The 19,583-nt window shown below is 40.5% G+C and overlaps 1 protein-coding gene across 1 annotated transcript in view; it reads right to left on the bottom strand.

The window, feature by feature from the left end:
- Positions 1-2,502: 2,502 nt before the first annotated feature.
- Positions 2,503-19,583, bottom strand: part of rnf2 (ring finger protein 2) — a 44,897-nt gene continuing 27,816 nt past the window's right edge. The window contains exons 5-9 of the mRNA XM_034183111.1: positions 14,865-14,997; positions 14,689-14,788; positions 12,466-12,638; positions 3,223-3,412; positions 2,503-2,909 (exon numbers count right to left, since the gene is read on the bottom strand). Coding sequence (XP_034039002.1) covers positions 2,808-2,909; positions 3,223-3,412; positions 12,466-12,638; positions 14,689-14,788; positions 14,865-14,997 — 698 coding nt within the window. The 3' untranslated portion in view covers positions 2,503-2,807. The remainder of the gene's footprint in view (positions 2,910-3,222; positions 3,413-12,465; positions 12,639-14,688; positions 14,789-14,864; positions 14,998-19,583) is intronic.

Here is a 19,583-nt window from a genome sequence, read left to right as displayed (position 1 = left end):
CTGAATATTCACATTTGTCTGTATCCATTTTTGTAGGTTCTTTATGTTGGCTTTCAGACCCTTTACACAGAGAGTACCAGGAAATGGGGAGCCAGTTTATTTCCAAATTAAACACATTACAATACTCAGGAAAAATACTCGTTTGCCACTCTTCATAGATTTGTGTGCTCCTAAATTCATCAGGTTGGTGCAAAAATAAAGAATGAAGTACATTCAGCTAATGGTATTTGGAAGTGATGAGATTTGACTTCATGTTATGTGCTTACTGTACAACCACAAATCAGAAAAATTTCTGATAATATGAAAGTGATTCTCACATTTACTTTCACTTCTATTTGAATTGCAGACAACATGAACATATTTCATTTTTGTTTTTCTGGTCAGATAATATGAAAGTGATTCTCACATTTACTTTCACTTCTATTTGAATTGCAGACAACATGAACATATTTCATTTTTGTTTTTCTGGTCAGATTCATTTCATTTGATAATATACATCCATTCCTGCATTTAAGGCCTTCAAAACATTACAATAAATGTTTGGACGGGAGCATTATAGGGCTAGTAATGACGTTTAAAAAAATATGTTAATCTTATTTCAAACTAGTGTTGTCAACAGGTGATTGTAATCGTAAATTGTTACAAAAGCAGTGTTCCTGAAAGGCCGAGTCTATGAAAATATAGGTAGATCTACAGTTTGCAAACAAATGAATGAGGAAAGTACTGAAATGTTTAAAAACAATGTTCCTCAAAGAAAAATTGGAAGGGATTTGCATACTTCTACCTCTACAGTACATAATATCATTGCAAGATTCATGGAATTTAAAATGGCAAGGGTGCCAACCTAAGAGGAACACCCCTGATCTCTGGTCCCTCAGATGACACTGCATCAAGAATTGCCATACATCAATAGCCGATATAACCACATGCGCAAGAGAATGCTTTGGAAAGCTCTGTCAAACACTACAACACGGAGTTACATTCACAAACGGCATTTAAAATTTCAATTAAAAATAAGAAGCATTATGATAATGTTGATAAACCAGATGCGTCTGGGCTGAGGTATCTGGGTTGGACCATCACACAGGGGAAATGTGTACTGTGGTCAGACAAATCAGTAAACCAGATGTTTTCAGAAAAAATGGATTCCTTGCGCCCCAAACCAAAGACGAAAAGGACCATCCAAGGATGTATGCATTTTTCAAGAAGAGGAGATGACTGGTCTGTCTGCCATCCTGATCTGGCCCCAAATGAGAATGTGGAGAATTTAGAAATCAAAAATGTAAGAATGATGACCCCTTACTGTTGTACACCTTAAGATGTTTTTGCAGGAAGAATGGGACAACATAACACCTGAAACACTTCATTGGATGTATCTTCAATGTCAAAACTATCTAAACTCTTGTGAGAAGGCATGGCAACATCATAAAGTGGTAGAAGCTTAAGCATCCCAACTGTTTTTGAAATGTGTTGGAGCCCTTAAATGCAGGAATGGAAGTATATTAGCAAATTAAATCAAGCTGGCCACACAAAACATGAAATGCATTAAGTTGATACTGCCTGTAATTAAATAATCAAAATGTAATTATTACTTCTGGATTTTTGGGGGGAGGGCATACCATCCAAACTTTTAGGGTTGTGGATTTTTTAAATTCATCTAAGCATGAAGGCTGAGAGAGAGAATTATATTACCAACAGAGCTACATCGGCACGTAATGATTTTTAGTTCAAGAAAATTTACTGACTCTCTGCACTATGAAATACTGGGCTGAATAAAGTTATATTTGTATGTGTCTGTCTGTGTGCACACGTGTCACACGAAATATGGACTGGATCCTACTGATCTACAATTCAATGGAAACAACAAACCTTCACTTGTCCTTACTTTCTGTATGTCTGGACCAAAAGACTCGCTGTGTTTGCACTGCTAACTGCTGGTCTGAGAAACCATTACTAGGGGAGCTACAACCACTACCTTTGCGCACGCACACACACGCACACACACACACACACACGCACACACACACACACAGTGTGTTATCCAGTTATCCAAGATGGCGTCCAAGATGGCCACCAAAATAGGGTTTTTCACTATAACACCTTTAAACAACATATAAACAACTTAAATATCACAGAGATTCAATGGGAAGACTATTGCAGGTCACAGCAAACTCATTTGTGCCTAAACTAAATTCATTCATGGGTTTAAGATTTAAAATGGTGTCCAAAATGGCCACCGATAGACCTTTATCATTGAATCTCTCTAATATTTAAGTTGTTTATATGTTGTTTAAAGGTGTTATAGTGAATTATTTTTTTATATTATTATTTTTGGGAACATCCTGATTGTGTTTTGGGGTCATCTAAGGAAGCTAAAAAGGTTGGCTGGTCTGGGGGGGGGGGGGGGGGGGGGGGGGGGGGGGGGGGGGGGGGGGGGGTGCATAGGTAGTGGTCGTAGCTCCCCTAGTACATCTACGGACCTCTGAGCAGATTTTGTTTCCCCCCACAAAAGTTATGCGCATTCTTGTGCGAAGTCAAACACAAAGCATAAACGTGACCACATCGAGGTTGTGCTCGATGCCGGCTGTACTAATCTGTTACCTTCTACAAAGACAGAGAAACGAACACAAAGAACGATACAGTAAATATAAAACAAGTTTGTCTTTTTACAAAAGTCCTTTCGAGGGTTTCCCCGACTCCCCTCATCTCCTTCAGACAGACACTGCCCCGTTCTCACTGGTTTGTGTGCACACTGGTGTAGTTGTCAAGTCCCACACTTTGCTGCCCACTCGTGCCTGTGTGTGGATCTATTTGTGTTCTTTAGTGGGGGCAAAGTAGAGCTCCATGGGTTTGTTGACCTTCCAATATTTTTCACTGACCAGCTCCAGAGAGAAGGAACCGTTCAGAACCTGTGAACACAGTATCAGAGGTGAAGCATCCACATCAAAGACATTCCACGATCCTTCCTCCCTCCATCTAGGTGTTTATGGTCTGTTTGGATTGTATTGCTTTCAGCAGGATGACTTCAGATCTAATAATTCTTGTAATATAGCATATACTCTAATAAACATATGTATATCCTGTGAGGTCTCACGGACGTGGTTTCAGCTGTCATCTATTTTTAATGCTCCATGTCTGAGCAGAGACATTATGGCACACATCGACTCCTACTTTGAAGAAGATGATGTATCGTGAGGAGTGGCAGTATGTGGGCACACTCACCGTGAACTGGTTTCCAGCAGTGGGTATGTAGATTGTGTACTGCTTCTCTGACGCTGCCTCCACATTAACAGGACTAGCTTCAGCATTTCTTCTGAGCTCCTCCAGAGCCAGGCGGACAGCCAGGTATTTGGACAAGTGATCCACTGTAGCATTACCCGATGTCTTAATGTAGCGAGGGACAAACTCCACACTGAAAGGACACAGAAATGTCAAAATGGAAGGACAAAGTAACTGAACAAGTAAAATCTATAAAAGGCACACCGGTTCTCATCTCTGGATACTGTATCCTGAAGTTTTCTCTTGGCCCCTCCCCAATCAGACCAGGAGTGACATGTTTAGCCGCATGTTCTCTTTGAATTGCTGGCTGTCTGAGTGGTGTCCAAAAAATGAGGTGGGCTTCATAGATAATTGGCAAAGTTTCTGGGGAAAACCTGCTCTTGTTAGGAGAGACGGCATCCATCCCACTTTGGATGGAGCAGCTCTCATTTCTAGAAATCTGGCCAATTTTCTTAAATCCTCCAAACCGTGACTATCCAGGGTTGGGACCAGGAAGCAGAGTTGTAGTCTTACACACCTCTCTGCAGCTTCTCTCCCCTGCCATCCCCTCATTACCCCATCCCCGTAGAGACGGTGCCTGCTCCCAGACCACCAATAACCAGCAAAAATCTATTTAAGCATAAAAATTCAAAAAGAAAAAATAATATAGCACCTTCAACTGCACCACAGACTAAAACAGTTAAATGTGGTCTATTAAACATTAGGTCTCTCTCGTCTAAGTCCCTGTTGGTAAATGATATAATAATTGATCAACATATTGATTTATTCTGCCTTACAGAAACCTGGTTACAGCAGGATGAATATGTTAGTTTAAATGAGTCAACACCCCCGAGTCACACTAACTGTCATGCTCGTAGCACGGGCCGAGGCGGAGGATTAGCAGCAATCTTCCATTCCAGCTTATTAATTAATCAAAAACCCAGACAGAGCTTTAATTCATTTGTAAGCTTGACTCTTAGTCTTGTCCATCCAAATTGGAAGTCCCAAAAAACAGTTTTATTTGTTATTATCTATCGTCCACCTGGTCGTTACTGTGAGTTTCTCTGTGAATTTTCAGACCTTTTGTCTGACTTAGTGCTTAGCTCAGATAAGATAATTATAGTGGGCGATTTTAACATCCACACAGATGCTGAGAATGACAGCCTCAACACTGCATTTAATCTATTATTAGACTCTATTGGCTTTGCTCAAAATGTAAATGAGTCCACCCACCACTTTAATCATATCTTAGATCTTGTTCTGACTTATGGTATGGAAATAGAAGACTTAACAGTATTCCCTGAAAACTCCCTTCTGTCTGATCATTTCTTAATAACATTTACTCTGATGGACTACCCAGCAGTGGGGAATAAGTTTCATTACACTAGAAGTCTTTCAGAAAGTGCTGTAACTAGGTTTAAGGATATGATTCCTTCTTTATGTTCTCTAACGCCATATACCAACACAGTGCAGAGTAGCTACCTAAACTCTGTAAGTGAGATAGAGTATCTCGTCAATAGTTTTACATCCTCACTGAAGACAACTTTGGATGCTGTAGCTCCTCTGAAAAAGAGAGCTTTAAATCAGAAGTGCCTGACTCCGTGGTATAACTCACAAACTCGTAGCTTAAAGCAGATAACCCGTAAGTTGGAGAGGAAATGGCGTCTCACTGATTTAGAAGATCTTCACTTAGCCTGGAAAAAGAGTCTGTTGCTCTATAAAAAAGCCCTCCGTAAAGCTAGGACATCTTTCTAGTCATCACTAATTGAAGAAAATAAGAACAACCCCAGGTTTCTTTTCAGCACTGTAGCCAGGCTGACAAAGAGTCAGAGCTCTATTGAGCTGAGTATTCCATTAACTTTAATTAGTAATGACTTCATGACTTTCTTTGCTAACAAAATTTTAACTATTAGAGAAAAAATTACTCATAACCATCCCAAAGACGTATCGTTATCTTTGGCTGCTTTCAGTGATGCCGGTATTTGGTTAGACTCTTTCTCTCCGATTGTTCTGTCTGAGTTATTTTCATTAGTTACTTCATCCAAACCATCAACATGTTTATTAGACCCCATTCCTACCAGGCTGCTCAAGGAAGCCCTACCATTATTTAATGCTTCGATCTTAAATATGATCAATCTATCTTTGTTAGTTGGCTATGTACCACAGGCTTTTAAGGTGGCAGTAATTAAACCATTACTTAAAAAGCCATCACTTGACCCAGCTATCTTAGCTAATTATAGGCCAATCTCCAACCTTCCTTTTCTCTCAAAAATTCTTGAAAGGGTAGTTGTAAAACAGCTAACTGATCATCTGCAGAGGAATGGTCTATTTGAAGAGTTTCAGTCAGGTTTTAGAATTCATCATAGTACAGAAACAGCATTAGTGAAGGTTGCAAATGATCTTCTTATGGCCTCGGACAGTGGACTCATCTCTGTGCTTGTTCTGTTAGACCTCAGTGCTGCTTTTGATACTGTTGACCATAAAATTTTATTACAGAGATTAGAGCATGCCACAGGTATTAAAGGCACTGCGCTGCGGTGGTTTGAATCATATTTGTCTAATAGATTACAATTTGTTCATGTAAATGGGGAATCTTCTTCACAGACTAAAGTTAATTATGGAGTTCCACAAGGTTCTGTGCTAGGACCAATTTTATTCACTTTATACATGCTTCCCTTAGGCAGTATTATTAGACGGTATTGCTTAAATTTTCATTGTTACGCAGATGATACCCAGCTTTATCTATCCATGAAGCCAGAGGACACACACCAATTAGCTAAACTTACAGACATAAAGACATGGATGACCTCTAATTTCCTGCTTTTAAACTCAGATAAAACTGAAGTTATTGTACTTGGCCCCACAAATCTTAGAAACATGGTGCCTAACCAGATCCTTACTCTGGATGGCATTACCCTGACCTCTAGTAATACTGTGAGAAATCTTGGAGTCATTTCTGATCAGGATATGTCATTCAAAGCGCATATTAAACAAATATGTAGGACTGCTTTTTTGCATTTACGCAATATCTCTAAAATTAGAAAGGTCTTGTCTCAGAGTGATGCTGAAAAACTAATTCATGCATTTATTTCCTCTAGGCTGGACTATTGTAATTCATTATTATCAGGTTGTCCTAAAAGTTCCCTAAAAAGCCTTCAGTTAATTCAAAATGCTGCAGCTAGAGTACTAACGGGGACTAGAAGGAGAGAGCATATCTCACCCATATTGGCCTCTCTTCATTGGCTTCCTGCTAATTCTAGAATAGAATTTAAAATTCTTCTTCTTACTTATAAGGTTTTGAATAATCAGGTCCCATCTTATCTTAGGGACCTCGTAGTACCATATCACCCCAATAGAGCGCTTCGCTCTCAGACTGCAGGCTTACTTGTAGTTCCTAGGGTTTGTAAGAGTAGAATGGGAGGCAGAGCCTTCAGCTTTCAGGCTCCTCTCCTGTGGAACCAGCTCCCGATTCAGATCAGGGAGACAGACACCCTCTCTACTTTTAAGATTAGGCTTAAAACTTTCCTTTTTGCTAAAGCTTATAGTTAGGGCTGGATCAGGTGACCCTGAACCATCCCTTAGTTATGCTGCTATAGACGTAGACTGCTGGGGGGTTCCCATGATGCACTGTTTCTTTCTCTTTTTGCTCTGTATGCACCACTCTGCATTTAATCATTAGTGATCGATCTCTGCTCCCCTCCACAGCATGTCTTATTCCTGGTTCTCTCCCTCAGCCCCAACCAGTCCCAGCAGAAGACTGCCCCTCCCTGAGCCTGGTTCTGCTGGAGGTTTCTTCCTGTTAAAAGGGAGTTTTTCCTTCCCACTGTAGCCAAGTGCTTGCTCACAGGGGGTCGTTTTGACCGTTGGGGTTTTACATAATTATTGTATGGCCTTGCCTTACAATATAAAGCGCCTTGGGGCAACTGTTTGTTGTGATTTGGCGCTATATAAAAAAAAATTGAGTGATTGAAGTGAATGAGAGTCTATGACTCCCCCCGAACAGGAGGACAGTCCATCACAGGTTACTTCTCCAACCAAGGCTGATACCCATTTATAGCTGGGAGGACTGAGACGATGTAGGTGAAGTGTCTTAAGTGACACAGACTTTTATAACGAACGCTTTGTGTGACTCGACTGTTAAATATGCAAGCTGAAACTAACTAAGTCCCATTATGAAGCCCCCCACCCTCTGTATGGCTCATTGATTTAAAACAAAAAATTTTGTGTTTCTCATTTTCACCATCATAAAAATGTAAGGAATTGGGTCATTCCATGTCAATTCAACGAGGGCCTCACGCACTTTGTCTCAGATTTTCTTCAAATTTAATCAAATATTCCCAGACTGTTCAGAACAACAAATCTGAAGTTTGAGGCCTGTAGGCCAAGTAGTTTCTGAGATATGGCCAATTTAGTGTGCATGGGGTCTGACGTGTTTTTTTTTTTTTTTTTTTTTGGCAAAAATTATGGCCGTCATTTCTACAGCCATGTTCAAGGTAGAATATCTCAGCAAATAATGGACTTAGAGGACTGAAATTTTCTGTGGCAGTTGTCATGGACACCCAGACTTGGACTATAGTCAAACAACAGACACTGACACTAAACTGTGAAGTTTATGTATGCTCAAACTATGGAAGATATTACATTGACAATTGCAAGCATCCATGTTTGAGACACTGAAGCATACAATTACACTCAAAGAAGCATTTCCATTTCTTGGCTCCTTAATGCCAGCTATACTGGCTATGAAATATGTAAATTTGGCATCTCTGTGGTAAACAGTTATTGTGGGAGAAACCTCTAAAATCTGAAGAAAAAAAAAGCATTTTGTGGTTGAAATTTATTACAAGAAAAGCTCATGTGGGCAGTAAATAAAACTCTTCAAACTGATTCCATTTTGAAGGTATTGATATCTACTTTATGTGTTATAAATATGGCCTTCTTTATGAAACTCCTTCCTGGTTAATTTAAACATCCAATTATGGCTAATTTGTGCACTCGCAAATGTATTTCTAGTGCTGAAATGACAATTTCATTTTAACTGTATGAACACACTGCATTCATATGATTCATGGCACACCCCAGAATGCTTGCACATAGATCTGCCTGGGGGATTCCCCAAGGTTTCCACAGTTACTAGGCTTATATCCACCTGCATGATGAGTGTGATGTTGTGTGATGTGTCTGTTCTACAAAGCATAAGTTCTCTTGTTGCATCATCTAAGTCTGTGATGGGCTTGACCCCTTGTTTCCTACAAGAAACCATGAAATTGAAAAGTGTTATTCCAAAGCATTACATGACTCTGACAGGACTGATCAATACCAATAGAAAAACTGCATTCAGTGTTTATTGGTCTGTTTCAAGAAATTTGAAATGTAGATCATCAAAATATTCACCTGCAGAAAGAAGTGTGATGGCATTCACTTTCATAAGACCAAAAAGCACAGGGAGGAAGATGTGCAGTCATTCTTACTCCAACCAGACTGACAGCAGCAGCTTTGAACATGTCCAGACATGCAGTACCCCATTCACTGCATTGCTCATCATGCAGGTGGATAACCGTGGAAACCTTGGGGAATCCCCCTGGCAGATCTATGTTGCAAGCATTCTGGGGTGTGCCATGAATCATATGAATGCAGTGTGTGCACACAATTAAAATGAAATTGTCATTTCAGCACTAGAAATACATTCACGAGTACACAAATTAGCCATAATTGAATGGAATATAATACAGTGATATAGCAGCCACCACGGCAAACCATTTTTTTTTTTTAAATTGGAGCGAGACGGAGCGTGCGGCGTATCATCAGTGTATTCGTTGATGGGAAAAGTCAAAAGCGCATTCGTCCACCTTTTCTCGACGATGTGATTTTTTAAAACTTTTTTCCCTTCATTCAGGAATCATCGTATGCCGTGTGACCGGGTCGTAAGTATGTTCTCACCTCAGTGCAGCGTTCTGACTCATTCAGTGTTTGTTTACACATCTTCACCCACAATCCACAACTGATGTCTGTAAATTATTATTGTTTGATGGAGACGATACAACCCACATGTGATTATATAACAGAACACAAGTGTAAGCTGTACTTTACCATATATTTGTTTTCAGCCAATATGGTGCATCTCCAAGGTAATGTCTTCAGTTATGGCACACTGACTATGCCCGTCTGCCCTACTGAATCAGCAGTGGTAATAATTTCACAATGTACTATGTAGAGGGAACACTGGCGAGATGGGGAGAACCTGACACCAAAGCTGGGGAAGCCAATGGGACTTTTTTGTAAAACAATAATGCTGTGAGGTGCATGCCCCTCCCAATCAGTGCATTTTACAGTGACATGTTTAGCTTGTCCTGCACACTTACATGGTTTAACTGATCAATTTATGATGGTTTTAACATTCAAACTAAATACCAGATGTATTAAAATTGTTTTGTCCTGAGTGAGAAGTATGATCCAAAAACATCTATCAAAATAAATAAATAAATATGCCCCAAATTTATAATAAAAAAAAAAGAAGAAAAAAAAAAGTCACATTCCACCCTCGAAGACAAGAAGATGGAAACTCAGTCAAATGGCCACAGGATTCAACAGTGGCGGGTGTCCCGGTGTCACTTTGTACAATTCGCAAGAAGCACGTTTGTGATCAAGTCTGCTTACTGGCTGCGATGCGTCTATTCAATGGATCAAGGTGAGGCAAGCGGTATTATTGGCCCTGAAGATAACAGGGTGTCTGGATGCAGCCTGATGCACCTCAGTCTAGAACGAAACCGTGATTTCTGAATAACATTATAAAAATAATGAATGCTCATGAGAGGAGAATTTGACCGATGGTCGAACCTCGGATTCAGGAGGAGCAGTGTGGTTTTCGTCCTGGTCGCGGCACACTGGACCAGCTCTACACGCTCCATCGGGTGCTCGAGGGTTCATGGGAGTTTGCCCAACCAGTCCACATGTGTTTTGTGGATCTGGAGAAGGCGTTCGACCGTGTCCCTCGGGGCACCCTGTGGGGAGTGCTCCGGGGGTACAGGGTCCGGGGTCCTTTGTTAAGGGCTATCCGGTCCCTGTATGACCGCAGCAGGAGCTTGGTTCGCATTGCCAGTAGTAAGTCAAACCTGTTTCCAGTGCACGTTGGCCACCGCCAGGGCTGCCCTTTGTCACCGGTTCTGTTCATTATTTTTATGGACAGAATTTCTAGGCGCAGCCAGGGTGTAGAGGGGGTCTGGTTTGGGAACCACAGAATCTCGTCTCTGCTGTTTGCGGACGATGTGGTTCTGTTGGCTTCGTCAAATCAGGACCTTCAGCGTGCACTGGGGCGGTTTGCAGCTGAGTGTGAAGCGTCTGGGATGAAAATCAACACCTCCAAATCCGAGGCCATGGTTCTCGATCGGAAAAAGATGCTTTGCCCTCTTCAGGTCGGTGGAGTGTCCTTGCCTCAAGTGGAGGAGTTTAAGTATCTCGGGGTCTTGTTCACGAGTGAGGGATGGATAGAGCGTGAGATCGATAGACGGATCGGTGCAGCATCTGGGTCATGACCGAAAGAGCGAGATCGCGAGTACAAGCGGCCGAGATGAGTTTCCTCCGCAGGGTGGCTGGGCGCTCCCTTAGAGATAGGGTGAGGAGCTCGGTCACTCGGGAGGAGCTCGGAGTCGAGCCGCTGCTCCTCCACGTCGAAAGGAGTCAGTTGAGGTGGCTCGGGCATCTTTTCCGGATGTCCCCTGGACGCCTCGCTGGAGAGGTGTTCCGGGCACGTCCCACTGGGAGGAGGCCCCGGAGAAGACCCAGGACACGCTGGAGGGACTACATCTCTCGGCTGGCTTGGGAACGCCTTGGGGTTCCCCCAGAGGAGTTGGGGGAGGTGTGTGTGGATCGGGAGGTCTGGGCGGCTTTGCTTGAGCTGCTGCCCCCGCGACCCGACTCCGGATAAAGCGGAAGAAGATGGATGGATGGATGGATGGATGAATGCTCATGAGTGCAAGGGTAAAAAAAAAAAAAACTCGCATGAGTTGAAAGATGGAAAATGCTAAAGCTGCAATACTCCATCTTCAACAAATGAAAATATTTATACCATTACACAAATGGAAAACATTCATTATTTGTTTCATATGACAATCAAACAGACCTGCACCATTCGATAATTTACTTCAAATTAGACAAGTGTTTCACCTCGGAACAAGAAGTACTCTGCCCAGCAGTTGAATCCACGTAACAGGCGAGGCACCGATTCACCACTGGGTACATGGAGTGCGGAAGCACACATTTTCTTTCCTCAATCCAGCAAAAATAAATAATGACAATAGCAATTGCAATGCAACCTTGTTCAATTCTTCATCTGACAGTGATTTAACGGCCACAAAATATGTGCTCATAAACACTGTGGCTACTGGATTTAGCTTCCTCATATCATGGCAGCATTTTACCAAACAACTTTATGGAGCAATACATATCGGGCAAAAATGCACATGACTTCAGTCATACAATAGGACAAATAATGAATGTTATGTGACATACAAGCCACCAAATGACAAAGAGCTATTGTTTCTTGACTGAAAATGTTGAGATGTTGACTATCCACATGCTTTTTAAAGTTAAACATAATGAGCTAAGGAGAAGTACACACCGCATACATTTTCCTGCTGACTGAATTTTGGTGTAATGAAAAAGGGAAGTAAGTATTTTTCAGTGCAATGTGGTACACGTCAGACTTTCCAGAAAGTCTCAATCTTAAGCTGGTGGCTCACGAAAGGACTGATGCCCTCAAGCCATATAAAAGGAACACAGTACTGTAGCACTGCAAAGCACAAACGTACTCCAGAAGAATTGTAAAACACAGCACACACATTAACAGTGTGCATGTGCCTCGATCCATGCAGAAAAGGACAAGCAGAAGGTGTGCACTGTGTGCAGTGTTGCACAGGTTCTTTCTGATGCAGAACTTCAAAGAAAGAGAGAGAGGGGAAAAAAAAAAATTCTACTCTGTGTAAAAGATACTATTGTTTGCTACAACTGATATGTTCATGTGCACGTGTGTGTGTGTGTCTGTGCCAAAGTGCCATGGTGGGTGTTTATGTAGATAATAGTAAAAACAAATGTATTTACTGAGCACAGAACAGACACAGCTAGCAGACCCTTCATTTAAGAGGTGTGTGTGTGTGTGTGTGTGTGTGTGTGTGTGTGTGTGTGTGTGTGTGCGTGCGTGCGTGCGTGTACCTGTTGTGACCATCATCCTTCTCCATCAGTGTAGGATGTGGCCTAAAAACCAGTTCTATTTCACTGGCACCACCATCAATGACAGAGTCCCCACCCCCATTCTCAGCAGCATTATCCATGTCCAAGCCGCTATCGTCACTCGTCTTGGTGCGTTTGATGCTTGGACCCGCCTCCTAGCCAAAAAAAGAATACAATATATTTGTGCAAGTTGTAGCAAAGCTGAACAAAACTTTTGTTCGTTTTGACTTTGAGTTAAAAAAAAAAAAAAAAAAAAGAAAGACTTCACTGCTTGGTTGGGTGGGTTAAAAAAAGAAATGCAGCTCATCAGCATTTGACTTTTATGGAGTTTTACTGAACTTCTGCAGATGAATGTTGAGGGAAGGAACAGTCATCCTAATTGAAATGTTTCTTTACATTTACGTCCATCCTTGTTGCAAACTCAGGCAGTTCAATCTTAATTTTTCAAGACAAAAGCAGTGATTCATAACCATATTTTGCCATCCCCTCTTTGCTCAGTTTTCCCACACTTGTCCTCAATTTCTGTCAATCTACCTGCCATGATTTTATCCTAACTGCTTCGTGCGCCTGCGTTCACAGTAGGGATGGGTATTGATAAGATTTTATCGATATCGATGCCATTATCGATTCCGTTTATCGATCAGATTCCCTTATCAATACCTAATGGGAAATTTCTGTGTACTAAATGTAGGCTTTACAAGTTTTCTATGTCAAAAACAATTTATTGAGTCTTAAAGTAAATAAATATGAAATTGGTCACTGGATCCTTGATCTCTGAACATAAATAAAAAACAAAATCTGCAGTTTTTGTCAAAAGCATTTCCTTTCAGATACTGAGACAAATGTAACTCTACAGCCTCTGAGCTGAGCTCTTACAGCCGACTGCACTGCAGGTCAACATCAATGTAATTCACAAAGAATGGAGAACGTCTCAGTTTGGGAGAAAAAAAATCTTTTGGGCTGTTGTAGTTTTGGAAAGAGGTGTCGTTTGATTTAAAACTGCGATTCGCTTTGAAGTTATTAATTCTGACCAGACTCTATCTTTCTAACTTGACTTGGCAGAGAGCAGCACAGCATTTGGAGCTGTGCGAACGGACTTTAATCTGCACAAATGTGACTCACGACTGACATCTTTAAATGGCATTGAGATGGTTTAAGAAGCATACTTGCCACTTCTGAAAAGCAGCGAAGCAGAGAACCAACGAAGCAGCAGGTCGGAGCACTGCTTTGTTGATTCATGCTTCAAGCAGAGCCGCTGCAGAAGAGGTCGATTGTAGACACGTTGCAGGGTCTGCAATCAACGTAGAGAAATCATAATTTTCCCAACAAACACCCTCAAAAACAGCGGACGCTCTGAAGGACCCATAAGGGAATCGTTAAGCAAAAAGGCTATTGATGTCGGTGGAGGGAATCATTTCTTAACGATTCTGGAAAAGAACCGGTTTGCGATACCCAACCCCAGTTCACAGTGACCACAACACCATTGAATGTGCTTCAATTAAACTTGAACAGATTTAAGATGCTCTTCTTTATCATGATTTGTCACAAATGATAAAAATCGATAACACTTCTAAACATTTTGTTCCTTGTTCAAGACCCTCTGCGACAATGCTCAATGTAATGTGAAGTTGCGTCAAGAAAAGCATCTAGTGTAAAACATGATAAATCAACATGCAGATCAATGATCCACTGTGGTGACCGTGAGGAAGAACACACACACACACAAACGCACACCCTCTAAACATTCTAACAATGCATGTTTGACAAACGGTCTGTTTAGTTTTCTTTACAGTGTGGTTATTGTACAGCTGCTCCTGCTTTGACAGTAAAATGCTGGTACTGTGAGACAGTGTTACCAGAAGTAGTATTAAACACTTCATTTACTGCTGCCTGCAGCAGGGAAAATTTTCCCACAACAGCTCTGTTGTTCCGGGCAGACTAAATATGTAGCAATGGATAAGTCTGAAATAATGAGGATAAAACATATGGCCATTTAAAAGCTGAGCATCTAGTTTCCAAAAATTACATCTGGTTTGTTAAAATTACCCCAACACAGTTCAACTCAAATTACAGCTACAAGAGTATAAATGTCAAATCATGTGAATTCAAATGATAAAATAATATTTTCAGTGTCCAAATCCACGAGCGATGACATCGTCTAAGGTGAGCAGTGTGCTGGAACAGTGGTAACATCTCATAACCCACCTGATTGCTGTGGACAGAAGCATTGCTACAGTGAGAGGAGTCACCATTGTCTTCAGCTCCACTACCGTTCTCCACTGTGTGTCTCTTTCCACGCTGCAGCCTGACAAACACACAAAACGCTTCATTGAATACACAGCCGGTTTTCTCTCTCTCTCTCTCTGTGTGTGTGTGTGTACCTGGTCATGGCCTGTATCTTCAGTCCCTCTTCTATACTGTGTGATAAGGCTTGTTGGTTATTGTGTTTGCTGATGCGAGCCAAAACTCTCTCCTGGTGGGCTTCGTACTCATCACGGCTGGGATAGATCTTACCTACAATGATAGAAATTGCAAGGTGTCTATTCTCTCCCACTTGGAATTTTGATTCAAAGTAATCCTTCTGCTAGTTTTACTGTATTCTCCAGAGTATATAAGTCACACATGTCAGGGATGTCATTGGAAAATTTTAAAATTTGGTCTGACAAAAAGTTGGAAAAATACTGTTCCAAAGTGAGGGAACGAAGCATTTCTCTTTCAAATATATATTTTTTGTAATTTTAAAGTTTAAGTAGCAATATTTGGTGCACTGTCAAACATAAAATTCATTAAAATGTACATTTGGTATATGGTCAGTTTTCACTGTAGTAATAAATACTCCAACATATCACCAAGACAAATTACGCAGTGAAAACAAAGAAAAAAAAGTCAGCAGTAGTTAATGAAACCATGTGTTAGTTGATCTCAAGTTGTTCTGTGCATGTAGTCAATAATGACTATAATATTACTTGCTGTGGAAGCCAAAAGAAAAGTGAGTTTAAATATCGGTATTGTGCTGCAATTTATTTGACCAATAGATGTCAGTATGATGATGAGCAGCTGTGGCGACACATAACGAAGCAAATAAGTATGACTTTTCTAAATAATGACACCCAAAAAAAAACCTTTTAAGATACACTGTTTAATCTCATTATTTCTGACAATGCTTTGTGACATTCTCTTTTGGTTAGATTTTACCAATTATAACTTAGGTTGCAGCGACATGTTCCCAATTCAGAGCAAATGAAGCAATGCTTCATAACAGTTGAACTAAGAGTAGAGTAACGCATGCTTCAAACATGACTGTACAGATTTCTACCTGTAAGCCCATTTCTGTTGCAGCAGAAGTTTTTCAAGCATAAAACTGCGTCCTCAGTACTGACAATACGACCGAAAGAGTAGAAAAACTAGTACAGTTACATTTTCAGAATTTTACTATCAACTTGATTTCAGTTTAAACTTGGATTTGTATCTGTCCAACAAAGAGATGAGTCGCTGGTTTGAAACTCCAGCTGTGGGTCCTTGCAGGTAAATACTGATAATCCCGTATGTTTGGTTCTGCTCACGCGTCTCTTCCCTTCTCACCTCTCATCTTCGCACAGCACACACCGCTTTATCCTTAATACTTAAATGTCTGTTGCCGTTTTGTTTTTGTCATCTACTCGTGTTTCACTGTTGCTTTTCCCAAATGGCCATGAATCACTGTGTAGATGGTGTGGCAGCTTCTTCTGTTGAGTTTATTGACAGCTGTCAAACCAATGTGTGTGTATTACTGCTGCCAGGGGGAGGAGGACGATTTACAAGGGGTGTCAAAATCGTTTTAACATGCAAAGTTTCGCGGAAACATGGCTGAATGATATGCCTGAGCCGTTCAAAAATGTCTCAAGAGGAAAAAGCATACAAGTCACATTTACCACTTCGTGCAACAAGAAGTAATAATTATTTTAATCAGTGCATTAAAAAGAGCACAAGCTAAAGAGCTAATGAAGGGCAATAGTTTGTAAACCATTTCTGAGAAAAAAAATCTCAGATATTCCTGCTGCGTGTGGTGTGTTAAGTGTGCTCTCATCTGTTTTGAAGGACGCAAAGGACCGCTCAGACCTCAAATCATGAATATTCCAACACGTTGGGTTGTCTTAGCTTGAAGCATGTGGGCTGTGACCCGAGCACAAACAAGCATGCAGCCTGTTGAATGTGACGTGTAGCCAATCAGAAATTGAGGTAACAGAAGCACAGAGGGCAATTCAAGATCAAAACAGATCAGTCCTTTAAACAACACCTTTGCTTTTTTTGTATAATTTTTTTTTTCTCAGTTAGAAATAGTCTACAAAATATTGCCATTGCTTCTTCCTTGTCCACAATATGTTTGTTTACTGCAAAGTTGCGTTTGATCTTGAGATGTTTTGTGAGATTTCCCTTCTGACCTGGGAGTGTTCATGAGTGAACACTGTTGGTGTGTTGTCTTCAACACGTGGCTGCACACCACACACTGTATTGCCCAAAACTGTTATATCTATGATTTGGTTTTTTTTTTATCACCACGTGTGGGGTCTCTCAGGTATTGGAAACCTTCCGACAATTTTCAAATCTTGCCGTCTGAACCAGGCGTAAGGTTAAAAAGAAGTCACCAGACCATAGAGCTTTCTCTTCTTGTGTGCCTGTTCTGTGGAACAATCTACAGTGAGGAAAATAAGTATTTGAACACCCTGCTATTTTGCAAGTTCTCCCACTTAGAAATCATGGAGGGGTCTGAAATTTTCATCTTAGGTGCATGTCCACTGTGAGAGACAATCTAAAAAAAAAAAATAAAAATCTGGAAATCACAATGTATGATTTTTTTTAATAATTTATTTGTATGTTACTGCTGCAAATAAGTATTTGAACACCTGTGAAAATCAATGTTAATATTTGGTACAGTAGCCTTTGTTTGCAATTACAGAAGCAGAGTTGTAGTCTTACACACCTCTCTGCAGCTTCTCTCCCCCTGCCATCCGCTCATTACCCCATCCCCGTAGAGACGGTGCCTGCTCCCAGACTACCAATAACCAGCAAAAATCTATTTAAGCATAAAAATTCAAAAAGAAAAAATAATATAGCACCTTCAACTGCACCACAGACTAAAACAGTTAAATGTGGTCTGTTAAACATTAGGTCTCTCTCTTCTAAGTCCCTGTTAGTAAATGATATAATAATTGATCAACATATTGATTTATTCTGCCTTACAGAAACCTGGTTACAGCAGGATGAATATGTTAGTTTAAATGAGTCAACACCCCCGAGTCACACTAACTGTCAGAATGCTCGTAGCACGGGCCGGGGCGGAGGATTAGCAGCAATCTTCCATTCCAGCTTATTAATTAATCAAAAACCCAGACAGAGCTTTAATTCATTTGAAAGCTTGTCTCTTAGTCTTGTCCATCCAAATTGGAAGTCCCAAAAACCAGTTTTGTTATTATCTATCGTCCACCTGGTCGTTACTGTGAGTTTCTCTGTGAATTTTCAGACCTTTTGTCTGACTTAGTGCTTAGCTCAGATAAGATAATTATAGTGGGCGATTTTAACATCCACACAGATGCTGAGAATGACAGCCTCAACACTGCATTTAATCTATTATTAGACTCTATTGGCTTTGCTCAAAAAGTAAATGAGTCCACCCACCACTTTAATCATATCTTAGATCTTGTTCTGACTTATGGTATGGAAATAGAAGACTTAACAGTATTCCCTGAAAACTCCCTTCTGTCTGATCATTTCTTAATAACATTTACATTTACTCTGATGGACTACCCAGCAGTGGGGAATAAGTTTCATTACACTAGAAGTCTTTCAGAAAGCGCTGTAACTAGGTTTACGGATATGATTCCTTCTTTATGTTCTCTAATGCCATATACCAACACAGTGCAGAGTAGCTACCTAAACTCTGTAAGGGAGATAGAGTATCTCGTCAATAGTTTTACATCCTCATTGAAGACAACTTTGGATGCTGTAGCTCCTCTGAAAAAGAGAGCTTTAAATCAGAAGTGTCTGACTCCGTGGTATAACTCACAAACTCGTAGCTTAAAGCAGATAACCCGTAAGTTGGAGAGGAAATGGCGTCTCACTAATTTAGAAGATCTTCACTTAGCCTGGAAAAAGAGTCTGTTGCTCTATAAAAAAGCCCTCCGTAAAGCTAGGACATCTTTCTACTCATCACTAATTGAAGAAAATAAGAACAACCCCAGGTTTCTTTTCAGCACTGTAGCCAGGCTGACAAAGAGTCAGAGCTCTATTGAGCTGAGTATTCCATTAACTTTAACTAGTAATGACTTCATGACTTTCTTTGCTAACAAAATTTTAACTATTAGAGAAAAAATTACTCATAACCATCCCAAAGACGTATCGTTATCTTTGGCTGCTTTCAGTGATGCCGGTATTTGGTTAGACTCTTTCTCTCCGATTGTTCTGTCTGAGTTATTTTCATTAGTTACTTCATCCAAACCATCAACATGTCTATTAGACCCCATTCCTACCAGGCTGCTCAAGGAAGCCCTACCATTATTTAATGCTTCGATCTTAAATATGATCAATCTATCTTTGTTAGTTGGCTATGTACCACAGGCTTTTAAGATGGCAGTAATTAAACCATTACTTAAAAAGCCATCACTTGACCCAGCTATCTTAGCTAATTATAGGCCAATCTCCAACCTTCCTTTTCTCTCAAAAATTCTTGAAAGGGTAGTTGTAAAACAGCTAACTGATCATCTGCAGAGGAATGGTCTATTTGAAGAGTTTCAGTCAGGTTTTAGAATTCATCATAGTACAGAAACAGCATTAGTGAAGGTTACAAATGATCTTCTTATGGCCTCGGACAGTGGACTCATCTCTGTGCTTGTTCTGTTAGACCTCAGTGCTGCTTTTGATACTGTTGACCATAAAATTTTATTACAGAGATTAGAGCATGCCATAGGTATTAAAGGCACTGCGCTGCGGTGGTTTGAATCATATTTGTCTAATAGATTACAATTTGTTCATGTAAATGGGGAATCTTCTTCACAGACTAAAGTTAATTATGGAGTTCCACAAGGTTCTGTGCTAGGACCAATTTTATTCACTTTATACATGCT

The sequence above is a fragment of the Thalassophryne amazonica genome, chromosome 12 (assembly GCF_902500255.1).
Source record: "Thalassophryne amazonica chromosome 12, fThaAma1.1, whole genome shotgun sequence".
Classification (NCBI taxonomy): Eukaryota; Metazoa; Chordata; class Actinopteri; order Batrachoidiformes; family Batrachoididae; genus Thalassophryne; species Thalassophryne amazonica.
Note: the sequence above shows the minus strand (reverse complement) of the source record. Positions and strands in the feature narration are given on the sequence as shown.